Source organism: Channa argus, chromosome 13 (genome assembly GCF_033026475.1).
Source record: "Channa argus isolate prfri chromosome 13, Channa argus male v1.0, whole genome shotgun sequence".
NCBI classification, from domain to species: Eukaryota; Metazoa; Chordata; class Actinopteri; order Anabantiformes; family Channidae; genus Channa; species Channa argus.
The window spans coordinates 15,310,808-15,328,237 of NC_090209.1; the positions used below are offsets into that span (position 1 = coordinate 15,310,808).

At 41.2% G+C, this 17,430-nt stretch overlaps 1 protein-coding gene across 6 annotated transcripts in view; it reads left to right on the plus strand.

Moving 5' to 3' along the window:
* rerea (arginine-glutamic acid dipeptide (RE) repeats a) overlaps positions 1-17,430 on the plus strand; it is a 121,464-nt gene that overhangs the window by 39,548 nt on the left and 64,486 nt on the right. For all 6 annotated transcript variants that reach the window (XM_067528557.1, XM_067528558.1, XM_067528560.1 and 3 more), the window contains exons 2-3: positions 8,275-8,772; positions 16,687-16,758. In XM_067528557.1, the coding sequence (XP_067384658.1) occupies positions 8,419-8,772; positions 16,687-16,758 (426 nt within the window). In that variant the 5' untranslated portion in view covers positions 8,275-8,418. The remainder of the gene's footprint in view (positions 1-8,274; positions 8,773-16,686; positions 16,759-17,430) is intronic.

A 17,430-nucleotide genomic window follows, 5' to 3' on the forward strand; every position in this document is an offset into this window, starting at 1 on the left:
TATTGAATTTTTGATTTGGCCTGCTGAGAAGGTGTGGAGATGGAAGCAGTGAACTGCTGTGTAAAGTGATCCAGCCTGTTTTGCTGAGTGTAGCAGAAATGCTGTCTTTTCTCTAGCAGAGCAACTGGCATCATAAATAAGCTAAGAGAATGTTTTTAGAGGGATGAGGTACCTCCTGCTCTGACGGTTAGCCGAGAGAAAGGGTTGAAGGGCATATTGACCCTCTTGTCCTGGAAATCGAAAAGCAGACTCTTCAGTGCCCCTTGTTCCCCATTAATTATTGTTTGATGCTAATAAAGAATGGGGAATTGGACATGTTATGAAACATAATTATTCATTCCAGCATTTCCCATTTATGGGCCTCTTCATCCCCTTGTGCTCAGTAAGCAAGTTGCCAGGGCTGTCAATTGAATACAGCAGGCAACGATGCCCGGTCAGCCTTTTATGGGGGGGGGTGAAGGGCAGTATTTGCCCGAGTGATATATGAGGAGAGACAGCAATATATATGTAAGGAGCTCTGAAAGAAAAATAGAAGGTCAAGCCATATATATTACACTCCAGCCATTTATTGGCCAAGCACCTGAATTACCAATGCAGTTGCTCAGCAGCAGCACCTTTTTTGTCTATTTGTGTATAAATGTATGAGTTTTTTTCAGTGGCCTACACATTTTAGATTGACACGTGGGTGTAAACATGGATGAATGCAGCACTGTAGTGAATATGCTCTCAGTGGCTTTTTATAAGCTTGCAGATGCAGTGGGAAGCTATTTTAACAAGACTGTAGCTCCACAAACCTGCCCTACTAGATATCCAATAAGACTGTGATGGTAGAAGCACTAGAGACTAGATTCCCTAAGCAGGATTACTTATTGTAATGTACTATGTAAAAAAGTTGTATAGCAGTATAAACAAACTCTCAACATATAACAACATATACTGTACTTCTACTATATCTAGGCTACCTTTCAACACAATGACACACACCAGATCCATTGGGATTAAGGGTATTGTTCAAGGGCATCACAGTGGTGTTGACCTGATTCAGTCCTGCTGATCTGAGGGTTTGGCCACCAACCCAACCACTGCCCTTACATATACACACACATCGGCCACAACATTAAGTACACTTGTGCAATTATATGCAATCCAATTCAGTGGCTCTGCCATGAATTCTGGTTTTACAGTCGTACTGTAGAGCATTATAAAAAGAAGTGGTTCCAATTTTCTTTACCCCCTCGTCAGTTTTAAATATGCCAGCCAAAACATCAGAACCACATATTCTTTTAATGCACTCCAGTCTGACTTCAGTACCCACTTTGACCTCAATAATAAAAACATAGTAGAATGGATTTTTTATTAAATGTGTTATCACCTTTCTGAAAGATTCAACTTAAAAATTGAGAAATTATAATCTTGTAAAAATAGAATTCATGGCAGAGCCCGTATTTGCGTCCGTGTGTTTTTGTGTGAGTGTTATAGGCACAGGCTAGTCTAAGCACTATTTTCATTTTCATTAATGGCTTACTGACGAGAGAAGTTGCTGAGACTACCATGGTCAAAGCCTAACATTAACATTCCAAGAATATCTGAGGCTTATTCACAGCAACCCAGCCTCTCAGCCAACTCAGTTCACCTTTTGCTATGCTTAGCTATATTGGGTAATATCTGTAATGCCACTGTTGTTGTATAGTAAAGGATCCAATGTTTAATCCAATAAATTGCAGTTTTTTGGTTTTTGGAAATATGAAAATATGCAGATTGTGTTTGCTGAAGGGATAGTACACTGTCAGTTAGGAATCAAGTCTCCATTTTACAAATGAACAGGCAAGATTTATTCTGTGGATCACTACTGTGCATTCTGTAATATTTAGCCTCTATTTACATATTTTCAAAAAGCCTCTTGTTCTATGTCCCTGTGTTCAATGTTTTTGGAAAATAGTTTCTCTTTGTAGCTGATGTGTAGGCAAAGACCTAAACATTCACTTGTAATCCAGGTGATAAACAAGACAGGTCTCACTACTTCAGACTCTTTAAAATTAATTATGTGTATTTGCAGCCTGTGTGTGTGTCCTGTTTGTTTGTGGCAGAGTTCACTAAAATGGTACAGACATTGCATGTTTTATGAGAGCTCTGGGCTCTGATTCTGCTTGTTCCAGCAGTGTCTGCATCCCTCATGGCTACTTCACTCTAGCCTTTTATTTATTAATTTGTTTTATAAATGAGAAAAAACTTACGTCTAGTATCAGGTAATATTTACAACACAGCCTATTTCTGCCTATAGTTAAAGAGGCATAAGTAGCTGTCTGGAGGACTCACAGACTCATGATTCACATTATTATGCACATCACAAAGGATACTTTCCCCTCTGCCTAGGATCAATGACCTGTGTGACTGAGATGCTGGATGACAAGGCTGAATACGGCACAGAATATTCCATGCCCTTAGTCATCTCCCCTGCTGACTGCTTTCTAAAGGTGTTCCTTTTCTTTAATATACACAACAACCAGAACAGTGTCTATTTGACGCACTAATATGCTTCCTTGTGAGGTATACCTCTGTTTGCAAGAAGGCTGAAATTCAAATGTGCGGCCACAAACAAAAGGGGATGTAATGCCTAGGGGATGATAAACCCTTTACGTTATCTTGTTTAGAATGGCAGTCTCACGATGGTTGGTTGGTTGGATTGCAGTTGGTGGTTAAAGGAGAGGCGCATGAAATCATAGCCCTTCCTAATAAGAATTAATACCATCACCAATTATCTAGAGGTTGGCTTGGATTATTATGGGGCATTGAAAAGGGAGACCCCCCCCCCCCCCAAACACACCCACACACACACACACACACACACACACACACTCAAGGACCATCTGTTCAAGGATTGAGCAGAGTTTCCCCTACATAGCTTAACAATTTAGGCCATAAACTGGATTTTGTGTGATAACCTAATGGCTTTGTTTTTGGAAGTTTTTTTTTTTTTTAAAGACATCTGTCGGTGTTGGTCTGCATTGTCAATCTGAGACCTCAGAGCTCTCTTATGTGTCAGTCTAACCTATTTGTTGTTTTTTCCTGTATGTGGGCATGTCATTTTTTTGTGCCATAATGATTAGACTAGCTGGAGTATGTAGGACAGTCATATGAAAACATTTCCTTTTCTCCCACACTCATTTTAGGCTACCAGTTGGAGTTGAACTGAAAGATAGGATCGTTAAACTGATCTTGAAGGAATAGTGGGGAATATTTGATTGCAGAATATCAGTGGTTCATGATTGAGTGCTCAAATAATAAAATCTCAAGAGCCCTCTCATTTAAACAGAAGACCTTTTTTTTTCCTTTTCCTGTGAATCTTTTTCCTACACATCTGATTGAGAAAATATCATGTAGCTCATTTCATTCTCACCAAAAAGTGATAGAGCTCTCCTCCATTTTGTAGACTTACATGTTTGAAGACACATTTATGTTGTATATTTTTTTTTTTGAAAGTATTTTCTTGGAATGGGTCCCTAGTGTGTATTTATACCTCTCCTGACCCCAACTTAACCTTTGGGTACATTTCCATTACAACAGTATAATTCACCAAAAAATTGAGCCCTTAGTGCCTCTCCAGAGCTGAAAGACACTCGATATGTGTTCAAATCAGGGACATTATTCATGCTACAAAAAGCAGCTCAAAGATCTACAGGGAAACTCAATTAAGAGTCACATTCATGATAGCCCTGTCTGGCGTTTCATACCTCAAATTCTCCTGCTTCTCTTATCAATGACACTTTGAAAGAGGTCTGTTACTGACCGGCTTACAATTACATTTCTCATGAGTGTCTCATTTTATAGGAGAGAGAGAGAGAGGGTGACAATGGACAACCGTGGCATTTCCCTCAGGAGCTGTGTCAAAACATCATGCCTCGTGAAGCAGTCAGAGCTGCTGAAATGGCTTTTAGCTTTGCTCCAGACAGAAAAACGTGGCACACACACAGAGTGACGGTTTGTTGAAGTATCTGGTATTGGGCTGTAAACTGAAGTCCTGCTCACAGACGCTGTAGATAATGGACATCTTGGATTGTGTAGCGGCCCCCTCGGGGCCATTTGGAGCCCTCACAGATGGGACACAAACGGGAACTGAGGGAGGATTCTTACCGTCTTTTAAAAATGGACTAGAGGCTTAGACACTGTAGAGCACACAGTCAGATCCTTATGTGGACAGAGAATTTATCTGGTTATTTTTCCATTTGCATTAATAAAATAAAACACTGAATGCTATTGTCAGCATTGTCTTGTTTAATATTTTTAGACAATGATGGTTATTAAGTTCCCCATTGTGTCATTGAGCATGCAAATCTGTACTTGTGCAGCAGTGCTTCACTTATAACCATGGAAGTCTCATGTTCATGTTGGAAAGCCCCAAAGCTATCTTTTATCAAACATGGCTTTTACCTACTACACTAATGCCGGATGCTGGTTAAAAATAGAGGCTTTGTGAGCACAGCTTTAACACAGAGAAAAAGGACGTTTGTACTCGTCTGCTCCAGTTGTTTTTCAATTCACTAAGTGTCTTTGCTCTGCCAACATTAACTAAAACAGAGAGGACATAAGAGAATAAACCATGCCATGATTGCACTAGGTAAGGCAAAGCAGGGGTGCATAGACCAGGGAGAATCCACTATAAAGCCCCCCCACCTACAGCTGAGCCTTTTATTGTACTGTTGTTAGAAGGGGGCTTGGATTGCACCTTAGATTAGATCGCACTGAGTAATGGGTTGAACCTGACGAAAGCCTGCTGCTTCTCGGCAACACCAGCGCAGGGATCTCTGCACTTCTGACGATCTGGATGGTTTGTTCAAATCAATTTGAGTTACCCTCATTGTTAATAACCCTGTGTATTTTCATGCTAACCTTGTTCTCCTCTAATCTGTATTCATGTGAGTATTTCATTCAATCCCTTTGCAAAGCTGGCCTTAAATCCTTGCCAATCACATTTTGCAACTTCATAATTCTCCAGCTGAATATACCATGAATAACTTTTCTGCCTTTCTCTCCCAAAACTGTATTCTCTCTGCTCTCTTCAGATATTGTTTTTTTTATTTAAATGTCAAAAATCTTAGTCTCTCTATTATTTGATACATAAAACGCTCTATGTATAAATATCCAGCTTTTGGACAATTATAATCCAAGATAATCAATTACTAAAATTAAGTGGACTAAAAAAGAAATCCCACAGCTTTATCATGCTGTGTAGGTTCTCAAGCAAACCATGATAATTTGGATGTTTATCCTTAGACAGGTTTTGATTGAAACTACAGAGATGAGCATGGATTTGGGTAAATGTGGGAGTGAGTGGAATGAATAAACATGGGTTTTTAAAAGGCTGTTTGGTAGAGACAGAGGAAAAAAACGAGTTTGGTAACATAAACCTGCTGTGTTGCCATTGTTGTGGATGATGTGTTAATTGAGCCACAAACTGTGTGTTTTTTTTTTTTCAGACGAGAGGTCTCATTTAAACAGGCACAGAAAGGAGAAATATATTTGAGTGGGGCCATGCTGGCTGCTAGCCCTTGACTCCATTGCAATAATGTAAATGTTGAATTAGGAGCTGTTGGCTTGGACCCCCTCAACCCCCCTCTCTAGCCACTGCCCCCCTCCTTTTCTTTTCCATTAAGACAGCTGGTATCTTTCAAAGGGTCCTGGCCCAGTGATTGATGTGTAATAGCTCCAAACCTCACCTGCCCCTTAGCAGCATTATTCATTAGCTGCATGGAGAAAGAAAGCAAGGGAACAAGTCCTCTACCCACTACCCAGGAAACGAAGTGCTTAGTTTTGTTTCGTGGGTAGTGGGTAGAGGACTTAATCCCTTACCTTCTTTCTCCCTAATGTCTTTTTCTTGTATCGCTCAGCTATCAGTACATTATGATCTTTTTTTTAAGCCACACTTTTGTTTTTTCACTCCTTTCTACTCACTCATTTAGTTAATTTCACATTGCTCTTTCATGTACATCAAACTTCCACAACTGACGTGCAACAAATTAAACATTAGTACATTAATTGACTAGTAAATGTTTTAACAGAATTAAATGTATGAAAGTAGATGTCTTTCTGACTTTTGTATTTTTATTAACGTCAGCATGGTAATTGGAGACACAGAATTCAGACTGTGGTAAAGTGTTTGCAGATGCACCAAGATTGTAAAGATACAGTTAGAGGCTTATGACTGCCTACACCATCAAAAGAAGATGAACCAGTCTTCCATTTGCCGCAGTTCAGATTCCTTGTTGGTTTCAGTGGAATAGGCTTCTGCTAGTGATTAGACGTGAGAAGACCTGTTTAGATTATACACAATTCTAGCCCGCCCCAGGATTAGAGCTATGCTATCAAATGGTACCTTTATCAGTGTTTTCATGCTCGGGGTCTGGTGGCTCAATGGGTAAAGCATTAGATTGGGATACAAAAGGCCACGGGAACGTTGCCCTGCCCAGCCACCAAGGTCCATCTTGGTGCCAGCCCAGAGCCTGGACAAAAATGGAAGGGTTCCGGCAAGCAATGCATCCGCTGTAAAAACTGATGCCAAATCAATTTGTGGAACATGTGTGGCGACCATGCTCCTCATATGTCGAAGACATGGTGGCAGATATGAACACAAAAGTGAATAATAGTAAGTACAGTATGTAGTTTGGCATGCCAATATAGGTGTGCGTGCATCCTTCTCCGCACGTGCATTAAGACTACTGAGCTCTCACGTTTTGGTGTGCACTAATGTTTTCTTGTGTGTGTGTGTGTGTGTGTGTGTGTGTATATGCTGGGAGCCCAGTGGTTGCCGTGGTAACTCATCATTAGGTGATTAATGGGGCTGTGACGAGGCTGTGGTTTAATCAGACCCGGTGTTTGTGTTGAAGCCGACGACAAGAGCAGCTGCCCTGTCAGTTGGTATCTGCTCATGAAATGACAGCACCCGCTGCTCAGGAGCTCTGTTGTCAAACGCACTTCATTGTATATTTGTGTGTGTCTGTGTCTGTGTGTCTGTGTGTGTGTTATTGAGTGCCTTATAGAAGCCTTTCTTCAATCTTCCCCTCACCTGTCATACTCATTATCTGTGTCAATAAGCATATGTCCACTTACAGACATGCTGCATATGTTTTTCCATTTTCTTAACCTTTCTTAAACTCAATTTTTCATTGTCGCCACAGTTTTCACTTTTTTTTTCAGTTTTCAGTTTTCACCCCACCGTACTATCATGACCAAGGCAATGCAGGCACTGATTGCCGGGTCTCTTCCCTCTGGAGGACATAACTACTTCTAGTTAATTTTTTGCGATGGAAGTGGAGGGGGCAAACACTGGCAGCAAATGAGAAGCCTTCTTTGTAGGCACACTGTAAAGGGGGCAGTGTAGTACACACAGCATGCTGCTTCAGCTTTGCCCACTTAACTGTTTATAGAGAATTTCATTATCACATGAGAAAGTAATAACCGGACTCTTTCTGAGTAAGCAGCGATAGCTGAAAATGGTAGTGGACTGGGCATAGCAAATGACTGGCTCAGCCTCTTTCTTTTCCTTACCCAGTGGATTGCTGTGCTTTCCCTCCATAGCTGTCATTTCTCATTAAACACAGTGGTGACTGTCAGCCAGTGCAGAGAGTTAGGGTAGTGGGCAATCCAGTAAGCCAGAGTACACAGACATGCACAAATGAGTGAAATTGTGCCTGTTGTTATTACAGATGGTCTGCAGTGAAGATAGCCAGTTAACTCTATTATTGAGCTTTACTGTAAGCCATGTCTTCCCCTGTGGCACTGCAAGACAAGCTGCGTCTTATGAAAGAGTCCCACGACACATTGTCTCTGAGGATTTCTACTATCAGCAAACCTCATCTTCATTGTATTGCTATTTTTTTTAAATGCTTATTAAGTTATAACTACCCTTTAGCTTATTATTTTACAGTGTACTACTCATGCAGTACCCGTCGTTCTACTTTCACTTTTTTATTCACCTTTAATAACTCTGTTTTACTGCCTTTTTGAAACAATGGAAATGTGTTTAAGCAGGAAGAGGTTCCTTTTTTTGATGAACCTACCCATTAGTTTCGAGAGTATACATGATTGTGTAGTGGAGTGCCAGGAGTTACTGTGATGTTGAGAAAGTCAGTACAGCGTCCTGATTTCTACAAACTAATGTTCTATTTCTACCACACAAAATATTTCCTCTAGGACAAAACCATACTTTTTACTTTCTGTACTTTTAGCAATATGGTTATTGACATATACTTACGTACATTCTTTTCTTTTTCTCCATAGCTTCTCTGAAACACTGGGGTAGTTGGTGTGGCCAAATTTTCCCTGGATTTGACTGGTAAATTCAGAAGACTGAAGCCCAGGCTCACAGTCTACCTTTCACGGAGGCCCAGCCGTGAGAGGACTGAGGAAGGCACGTGGCGGATCATGACGGCCCGACAAAGAAAAGGAGAGAGAGAAAGAGCGGGACAGGACCGGGACAAAAGAGAGGCTGGCAAATCCCGCCGGCAGGACGGCGACCGGGGCGATCGAGAGAGTGAGAGCTCCAGGCCCAGACGTAGCTGTACGTTGGAGGGTGGTGCCAAGAACTATGCAGAGAGTGAGCACAGCGAAGATGAGGATAACGACAACGGCAGCACAGGTGGTGGTAGTGGGACGGCTGAAGAGGCTGGCAAGAAGGGCAAGAAGAAGACTCCTAAGAAGAAATCACGCTATGAGCGCACAGAGAACGGAGAAATCACGTCCTTTATCACGGAAGATGATATTGTTTACAGACCTGGGGGGTAAGTTGTTGTCCGGTTTAGTTTCCAACATTAATCCACAATTGTGCACTTTGAGCAATAATAATAGCCCCACCTTATTAACATTGCACGTCACGCATTTACTTATACTGTAATAATTTGTTCTCGACAAGTTTGTTTTCAGAATTATGATCTATTTTTAATTGCTCATTGATTGTATTACTCATCTGTGTTGCAAAACGCTGCTGATGGATTTCAGTAAAAACCACAACAGCAGAAGTACTAGAGACTAAAGTGTGAGGCTTCATACATGCAATTTCAAGTTGACCCTCTAAGTTCTTTGTCTTTAGCGCAGCTTCACTAGATGATGTGATAGTGATGGCAGTCTTAATAATGGTTTTATCCCAACACCTTCTGATCACCATCTGACAAAAATATTTCCTCTGTGGCTGAAAGGTAGTTTTCTGAAATTTTTTTATGTTGTATAGTGTCTTTATTGCCTTTATTATGTTGAATGAATGAAGCTAAAAAGGAAACTAACCTTTTCCACAGCTGTAAACATGGCCTCTCTTTCACTTGCTGTTTATAAATTGGCTGTAATAGAAGTCGGAAAGTCAACACTGTCGCACACACTACAGCCTACCTGTAGTGTGTGTGGTGTAGTCTCTCTCTCTCTCTCTCTCTCTCTCTCTCTCTCTCTCTCTCTCTCTCTCTCTCTCTCTCTCTCTTCTCTCTCTCTCTCTCTCTCTCTCTCTCTCTCTCTCTCTCTCTCTCTCTCTCTCTCTCTCTCTCTCTCTCCTGCTCACTGCCATTTTCTTGCAAATAAATCATTGCAGCCATGTCTTCTATTTTTTCTAGCTGCTAGCAAAAGGTCAAGTAGTTCGTGGGCAGCCCATGTTGCTTGGATATTTAATGGGAAGATGTATGGGAAGATGTAGGAAATTACACCCGATGTGGTTATCTTCTCCTTTAACTTTGTACCCCTACACACGTTCACACAAACCCTTAGCCATTCCTTTTCTGTTCAGTCACTAAAGAGACAACTTCAAAGAGCTCTTGAAACAGCCAGATGGCACTTTTTGTCTGGCTGTGTAATCTCTGTACTGGTATCAGTGGAGATCCTCAGCCAAGCAGTGACATTAAACCAATGTGCTCTTGTTGTTTACTCTCAATTTCTGTTTTCTAATGCTTTGCAGCACACTCCATTGATGCCTTTTATTTTTTTATTTTTTTAAGCTCTACATTTCATATTTAATAGAGAGAGCACTGACGCTTTGACTTATAGTCAACCATGCAGAGGAGTGGGAAAGAGGGTGGGGCAGAGCCGTCTGGGGGTGAAAAATAAAATAAAAACGGAAGCGATCAGTCACAGCATTGAAACATTCAAAAGGCATATAAACAAACTCACCAGCTCAGTTCATTAACCTTGCTGAATATATAATACAAATGTCACAACCTGGTCTCCCCGTACGACACTGTAACTGTTAGATGGGTTTGGATTAGGGATGAGCCAGGATTTGTCCCACTAGTTTGTCTTTTACCCTGTATTGTCTTGATGTAACATCCTCCACCACAGCCACGGACCTCCTGCTGTCTCCTCTGTTTATTTTTCAAGTGATAATCCCTGGGTGTGTGTTTCGCTTCCTGTTTGGTCATTGGGAACAGTCTTGCAATCAGGTTTGATGTGTGCATCTTGGGTAGCCACAAAGCTTGCAATGGATTATGCTTTACTTTATATTTATATTTACTTTATATTTATCCCTTTATAGACATCGTGTGACACACAATATGTAAAATTGACCACCCTCTGAGAATGATTTACAATGCCCAAGACATGGGTAAAGGGAAGAAATTGTAATGGAAAGCAATACAGAAACCAGAGATCATAAATCTAAACACTGTTTTGAATGTTTTTGTCATAGGGAGCTTAAGAAAGGTACCCATCCATGTCTTCACATAAGATATAACTGGTACTGAAACCGTCTGCACACTACCAATCTTCAGCCACCCTTCAATCTCTCTACTTAGGCTTAATATACCTTGAAGAAGGGTTCTAGCAGCGTAGTGCGCATCGATTGGATGGGAAAGGAGATATGCAGTGGGGCAATAGGTGGGCCTGCAGCTAGCTCTAGCTCTGCTGCTGTTTAAAAAGTATGGAAGATGGTCTTTGGTGAAGGCCAGCAGACTGTGTCCTGGGCCATTTGTATGGTTAGCTGCTGGGTTCAACAGCCTGACTCAGTGTGAGCAGACGTGCCAAATCGATCAGTGCCCTGTGGCTGAGCTTTCGCCATTTCCCCAGGCTGGGCCAGACACCTCCAGAGCCTGTTCTGTACACTCATCCAGAACCCCCCAAGCCCCCCCTTCAGATTATAGGTTCTCTCTCCAGAGATTATACACACTGCAATGAGTAATCAATAGGAGAGACCGTAGAAGCATACATGCATTTTATCAGTACACGGAGAGTACAACCAATATACTGTATGTGCACACTCACAAGTGTACTATATAACGTATGCATTCAAGCACTAACAGAGTCACAAAGAACACTTTCAACAGTTATAGAACACTGTTCCTAGCTCTCAAAACAACCTTCTGCAACACACAAAAGCTCACTTTAATAGTCACAACAAGCCTGTTTCACACACATACTCAAGACAATGTAATGAGAATTCAGCCTCAGACGTTATCTGGTGTGACTTTTCTGACATATACCTCCCTGATGGAGATTGCCCTAGTAAGAAGCCTCCTCACGTGTGAAAATCTACTCTATTTCCACGAGCGATCACTGTGCACAGGAAGCACAACTTCGTATAAAACTTAATCTGTGAGAAACTTTCATTTACAGCACATCGAAAACACGCATCGATCTAATAAACTTCTATCACTCTAATACAACCACAGTCAAGTGAGACATGTCATCAACACGACCACTTGATTGGTATTGATGCTCCCGATGATTCGGAACAGAGCAGCATGGTGCACACACAAGCTCACACACATGATACGGACATTGCACTAGTGGCTCTAAGGATATAGTCTGGATAATGTCGGCAGCCTCCAAAAAACAATAAAAAAATAAAAGTCAGGATAATTGCTCATCACTTCTTTTCAATATAGCAGGACTCTGCATGGCACTGCAGGTGGCCGGCTGCCATGGCACGTCTCCTTCCTTCCTTCCTTCCTAACTGGCTGGCTTGTCTGTTTAAAATGCAGAGAGCTAATGGAAACCACCTGACTCCCATTTCCTCTGTCTGCCTACCTTGGTTCCTGTCACACAACATGGCTGCAACTGAGTTTCAGGGACAATAAATATAAGCATTTTTTAAATTAAAAGTTGTAGGTTTGTCTGAGTGCAGTGTGTAATATAAAAACATCAAATGCTAGTCTGAAGAAAAGTTCTTTTTAGTGGGATTGTTGGTGGGGTTTATAATGTGGACAGCTGGCCCTTCTTGCCATAGCCGCCACACAACTCTGGTGTGTGTGTGTTTGTTTATCACTGTATGTGTCATGCACTGTAGGTTGTGCAGAAAGTGTCTGACACACATACGTAGCGCTGAATAATCAGCCCTCCCTCTCTCCCCTCTTTAAATCCGGGACTAACTGTTGGCAGTCCCACAAAGCTGTCGTTGTCTTTATATTTGCAATGAGTTTGGTTTGCCATTCTCAAAATGTCAGCTGTGTCATTAATGCTACACACGCACAATATTAGTATCAGTGCACATGCTGACATTTGTTAACCACATTAGGTTTTAAAGGTTTTAAATGCAGCGGATTCAAATTGTCTGTCACCTACTTTACACATTTTTAATAGTGCAATCTTAGAAAAGTAATAATACTGAATATTGTAAAATATAATTTTAGCAGGTGTAGGGGCTTAGCTGACTTACCAGCTGATCCTTTATATTTTGTATTATGAGCCAAACCTTGAGAGTCTGACATACTTACCATTGAACCCTATCTAAATTTGCAGTGACTATTTTTCTGCAGCATAGTGTTTGAATTGTGTTTTTACTGTAGATCCAGTTGAAAACCCAGTAAAATGTAGGATTGTTATTCCAGAGCCAAGACACTATACGCCAGTGCTCAATTTAATTATTATTATTATTATTATTATCATTATCAAATCTTCGCTGTTACAAAGGCTTGCTGTCGATCAGTTCTGTTTCCAGTTAAGCTAACAATAGGGACAAGCCCTGTAGCGGTGAGAATCCTTAGCCTGTCGCTTACTGAAGAGATCTATTTTTAAAAAAAAAAAGAACCTCTGCACTCCCATCTCTCCCCACGCCAGAGACTCTGGGAAAAGGGCTTTTTAGTGATATCCAACCACCTGCCGACTGCTAAATGAGAAAGCGTGGGCTAGCCGAGAGGGAAAGGAAAGGAGGAGGGGGTGGTGTTGTCAAAGAACCTCTGTTCTCCCCTAGGAGCTCAGTCAGCTGTAGGCCTGCTCTATTGTAGAGAGCTGATTGTATCGCTTGCCAGGTATTTCCCATTGCTTATCCAGTGAGAAGACAGTAAAGTTTTTGAGATTGAACAAGAGAAGAAAGGAAGGAAATCGAGCAAGAATCAAGTGGCCGCGTGCCTTCAGGTCTTGACTGCCTATTACGCCATCCCACTCGGCCAAACCCAACAGGAAGTCAGCTGGTCTCCCTCACAGTCACTGTGGTTGGTGGTGGATCAGTAGGTAACACAAGTCTTCTCCTTTCTCTCAAAGTCTCTGTCTTTCTTGACCTTCTTTGTCCCCTTTCATAAAACCCTGAATCCTGTGCTGTGTGAGAGTGGGTGTCCTCGTCCGTTGTGCGAACTTCTGTATTTTTGTGTTTAAAGTGCTCTGCTAGCTGGAGCTGAGCACTTTAACAATGCTGGTGCATCCAGCCTCATGGCTAATGCTTACAACATGCAAGCATGGCTAAAACAAACACTATTCTTGGTTTCATAAACCTTCCTTTTAGCCTAAAATATGCTTATATCCTTGCTGTGTTTAGTTGATCTCGTGCCACAGCCTAGACTGTCCCTAAATCACTGTTTACAAAACATTGGCATATGACTTGTGCTCACAATGTGACTTTTCTGTTGCTGCTGGTTTGAAAAATAAAGCCAAGCTGATATTATCTAAGAACTCCCCCTCCCATCTGTTAGAATGCTGCAGCCAATTAGCCTGCATCTTATTTGTGTGATACTGAGAGTAGAACAATGCTCTTGTGCTGAGGCTAGGTATGTTTTAGATTAGACATGCTTGGCAGCTGTAAAAGAATGGCTGACTGAGTGAGCTACAGCTGAGAAAATGGATTTGTGTGTGTGCGTGTACCCCAAGGTTAGAACAATGAATATTCTTTTGCATGAACTCAGCAGTGACAATGTAATTGGAGAAACAATGACCAGGATCAGTTTTCAGTGAAGTTTTCAAGTCTAGAAAAAAAAAACTGTGCTCAGTAGCTTCATGATTATCTCTGTGTTTAAGTATTGAACTTTTTCTCTCTTTGTCCGTGTGGCGTGGCGGTCGGTAGTCGATTGTAGGGCGAATAGTAGCAGTTAAACTTACTGCTGCTGAGGGACTGAGAGCATTCATCTACAAAGACCCTGCTGTGGCTTTTCCCTCCTACAGCGAAGGCTACATTCATCCAGCAGCAGACACTTCATACCTTCAAAAAAAAAACTGCCCATCCCCCCATTCACACACCCACCACGGCTAAACCCCTTGTCCCTCCCCTTTTCACTTCTCCACTTAAACCAAGAGGCCCTCTTCCAAATGCACAAAATGGCAGGAATGTTTAACAAGCCAGGCAGACCCGAAGGAACCGCGTGGCCCGGTTCGACAGCCCCCACCCCCCACTCGACACCCCAAGCTCCATTGGCTCCGTTTTGTTCAAACAGCAGAGTCTGAAGCAGTAACTGCGTGTTAACTTTCACATTTATTGAGATTCGTGTTATAGTAGCTTTCAGAGTAATGCCCTTGAAGTAGTAGACTTTGTGCCCAAGATGAATTCAGAATGTGCTTCTGACATTCAAAGAATAGAATTTCTGTGAATGATTCAACTAGATCACTGCCCTCCTCCCTCTACACAACCTATCTTTTTCACTCTTGCTTTCTGTTCTTTATGCCTGTTGATAGGCTCTGGGGTGTAGACACGGAGATCTGGCCTCTCTAAATGAATGTGCTGACGAGGTGAAGGGACACTAAACCCTAATTCCACCGATTTGACTCCTCCGAAACATGTCATCTCATTCAGATTAGTCTCTTTTGTTCTCTGCCCTCCTCCACTCCCTCCCTCCTCCTCACTCGCTTCTCTCTGTCTCTCTCAGCACACACACACGCTGTGTCGCTCACAAATCACACAATAGCACTGATGGATATTTTCATTCATGTTATCTTGTAAATGACTTCCAGGGATGGTGTAGAGGAGGGAGTGAAAGAGGAAGAGGGGAAAAAGCGAGAAGAGGGCAGTAGTGAGAAAGATATAATGCATCACTCAGAGCCAGCAAGCCCCCCTCCTTTTGAACAGCTCATTCAGCCCACAGCAGATAACAAGCCCACCCTGGGGTTACACACACATAGTGCCTCTTAAAAAACAAAGCCCATGATGTCACAGGCGTACTTGTACACACCAGCCCCTCTACAAAAGGCATCTTGGGTGTCAGAGCCATTTAATATCTTTTCCACCCCTCGTTTCCTCGGCAAACGGTAAGATAAACCACAGTCAGATCAATAAGTCTGTTGACACAAACAAATAAATAACAGATGATGGCACTGTCAGTCACTGAAAAAATGCTAGCTGCACCACCTTTGTCAGGGAAAAGTGTGCTTATCCTTTCTATATGTAAAGCTCAGCATGTGTTTTATTGAAATAAGCTCCAGCAGTTTGTATTGTCACTGTAAATCTTACCCAAGGTGGCTTTTTTAAAACAGACCTTAGAGAGCAAAACATTGGAACAGAGTAGCTTCTCATTTTCATAGCCTTGTGTGTGTGTTAACCTTAGCAAAAGCTGTATGGTCCATTGCACAAAGTGGAAAGCAAAACCAGCCCTGGGAGCATTCAAAGAGCTTGTTGCATTACTTCCATCAGATTAAAAGGTCAGTTTTTAGTCTGTGTGTGATCTATTATTTATTTAATTTTTTTTAAAATCAATTAAGTGTCAATGGCTTTTCATTGTTTTTCTGTTGAACAAGCGAGAACTGCTTTATGGGTTATTATTAAAACCAAAAGAAATCAATTTTTTTTTTTTGCTCAGTTTGATCATTCACACTGGATTTGTTATTCAGCCAAGAGCCGAAGGTGAATGGGGAGACTATTATGCTAATTTGACTTTTGTGAATTTAAATCTTTTTTTCTGTAATAATTTCAACCCTTGGCTTTTCCTGTAAAGTACAGTGTCAGGCTCAGCAGTATCTATTGGGTATTCCCTGCCTCTTCCTATTCCTCCTCAAATGAAGTGGCCGTGTGTTGTCCTTTGCAATGTAAATGCTTTTGTTAAGGAGACGAGGTTTCACAACTTGGCCATACCACCAGTTACAATCAATTTAACAGGGCTGCTTTTACCACTTGTGATGTAAATAGGCAACATTTTTTAACAATGAATGAGAGGACACTGTTTTGTTTGTTTTTTTACTGCTAAGCTAACCTAAAGCTAAGAGGACATAAACAAGGAGCATGAATAGACCAGCAACAGTAGGGGATGAAATGGGAAAATCTAGTATTGCTCACTGGTGTATAAATGCATTGGAACAATAACATAATTCCTCTTGGGCATAATGTTTGCTTTGGAAAGGCAAACTTGTAACTCTCCAAAAGTCCCTAATCCTATTACTCACATTCCAGTTGAATTTGAATCAAGGAGAAAAATGTATTTTCAGCAGAGGTAACAGCACACAAATAAGCTGCTTCATAAACGCTTTGGGTAATGTGAACATCTTCCTTTAAACTGATTTTGTTTTTCTTCTTTTTTTTTTCCACTTGCAGATTGTGTGTACATTGAGAGTCGGCGGCCAAACACTCCCTACTTCATTTGTAGCATTCAGGATTTCAAGCTGGTGAGTAAATTTACACTTCCTGACTGACCTTTTTTTTGTGTGTGTGTGTGTGTGTGTGTGTGTCTGTCCCTGTGTGCTCGCACTGACCTGAGATTATTCCTAAAATCATGCACCCATCATGCCCCATACAGGAAAATAAACCACTTTGTAGTGAGAAGAGATGTCAAAAGAAATGTGATGGCATGTGCACCATATTTAAGAGATGCACAGTTAGACATTTATGTAACACTGTAACATATGATAAGAACTCAATAAGATTTAGAGAAAAATGGTTTTGAAGTTCTAATTTTATATCATGGGTTTTGAGAATCAAGTTTGAGTATTTACCACCTTTACAATTCACTGGCAGTGTAATAATGCTTGTAATGGAAATAAAGATGTTTATCAATGCACTTAATTGATTTAATGAAAGTGGCCTCCACCAGTTATCAATTGATTTTTTTTTTCTTATTGCTACCTAATGTGGTCAAATTGCCTCTTGCTGAATAAATACATTTGTTTTTTATTTTCTTCTAAAAATGTCTTATTCATCAGAGTGTGATTGTGCTTGTTTAGGACTTGCACTGTATCACACTAATGCAGTTGATTTTTTTCCCACACTACATACTTTTGCTAAAAGTGAAGTCACATTTCAGTTTACGCAGCAGATTTGTCTTTGTTCATGCTGATGAA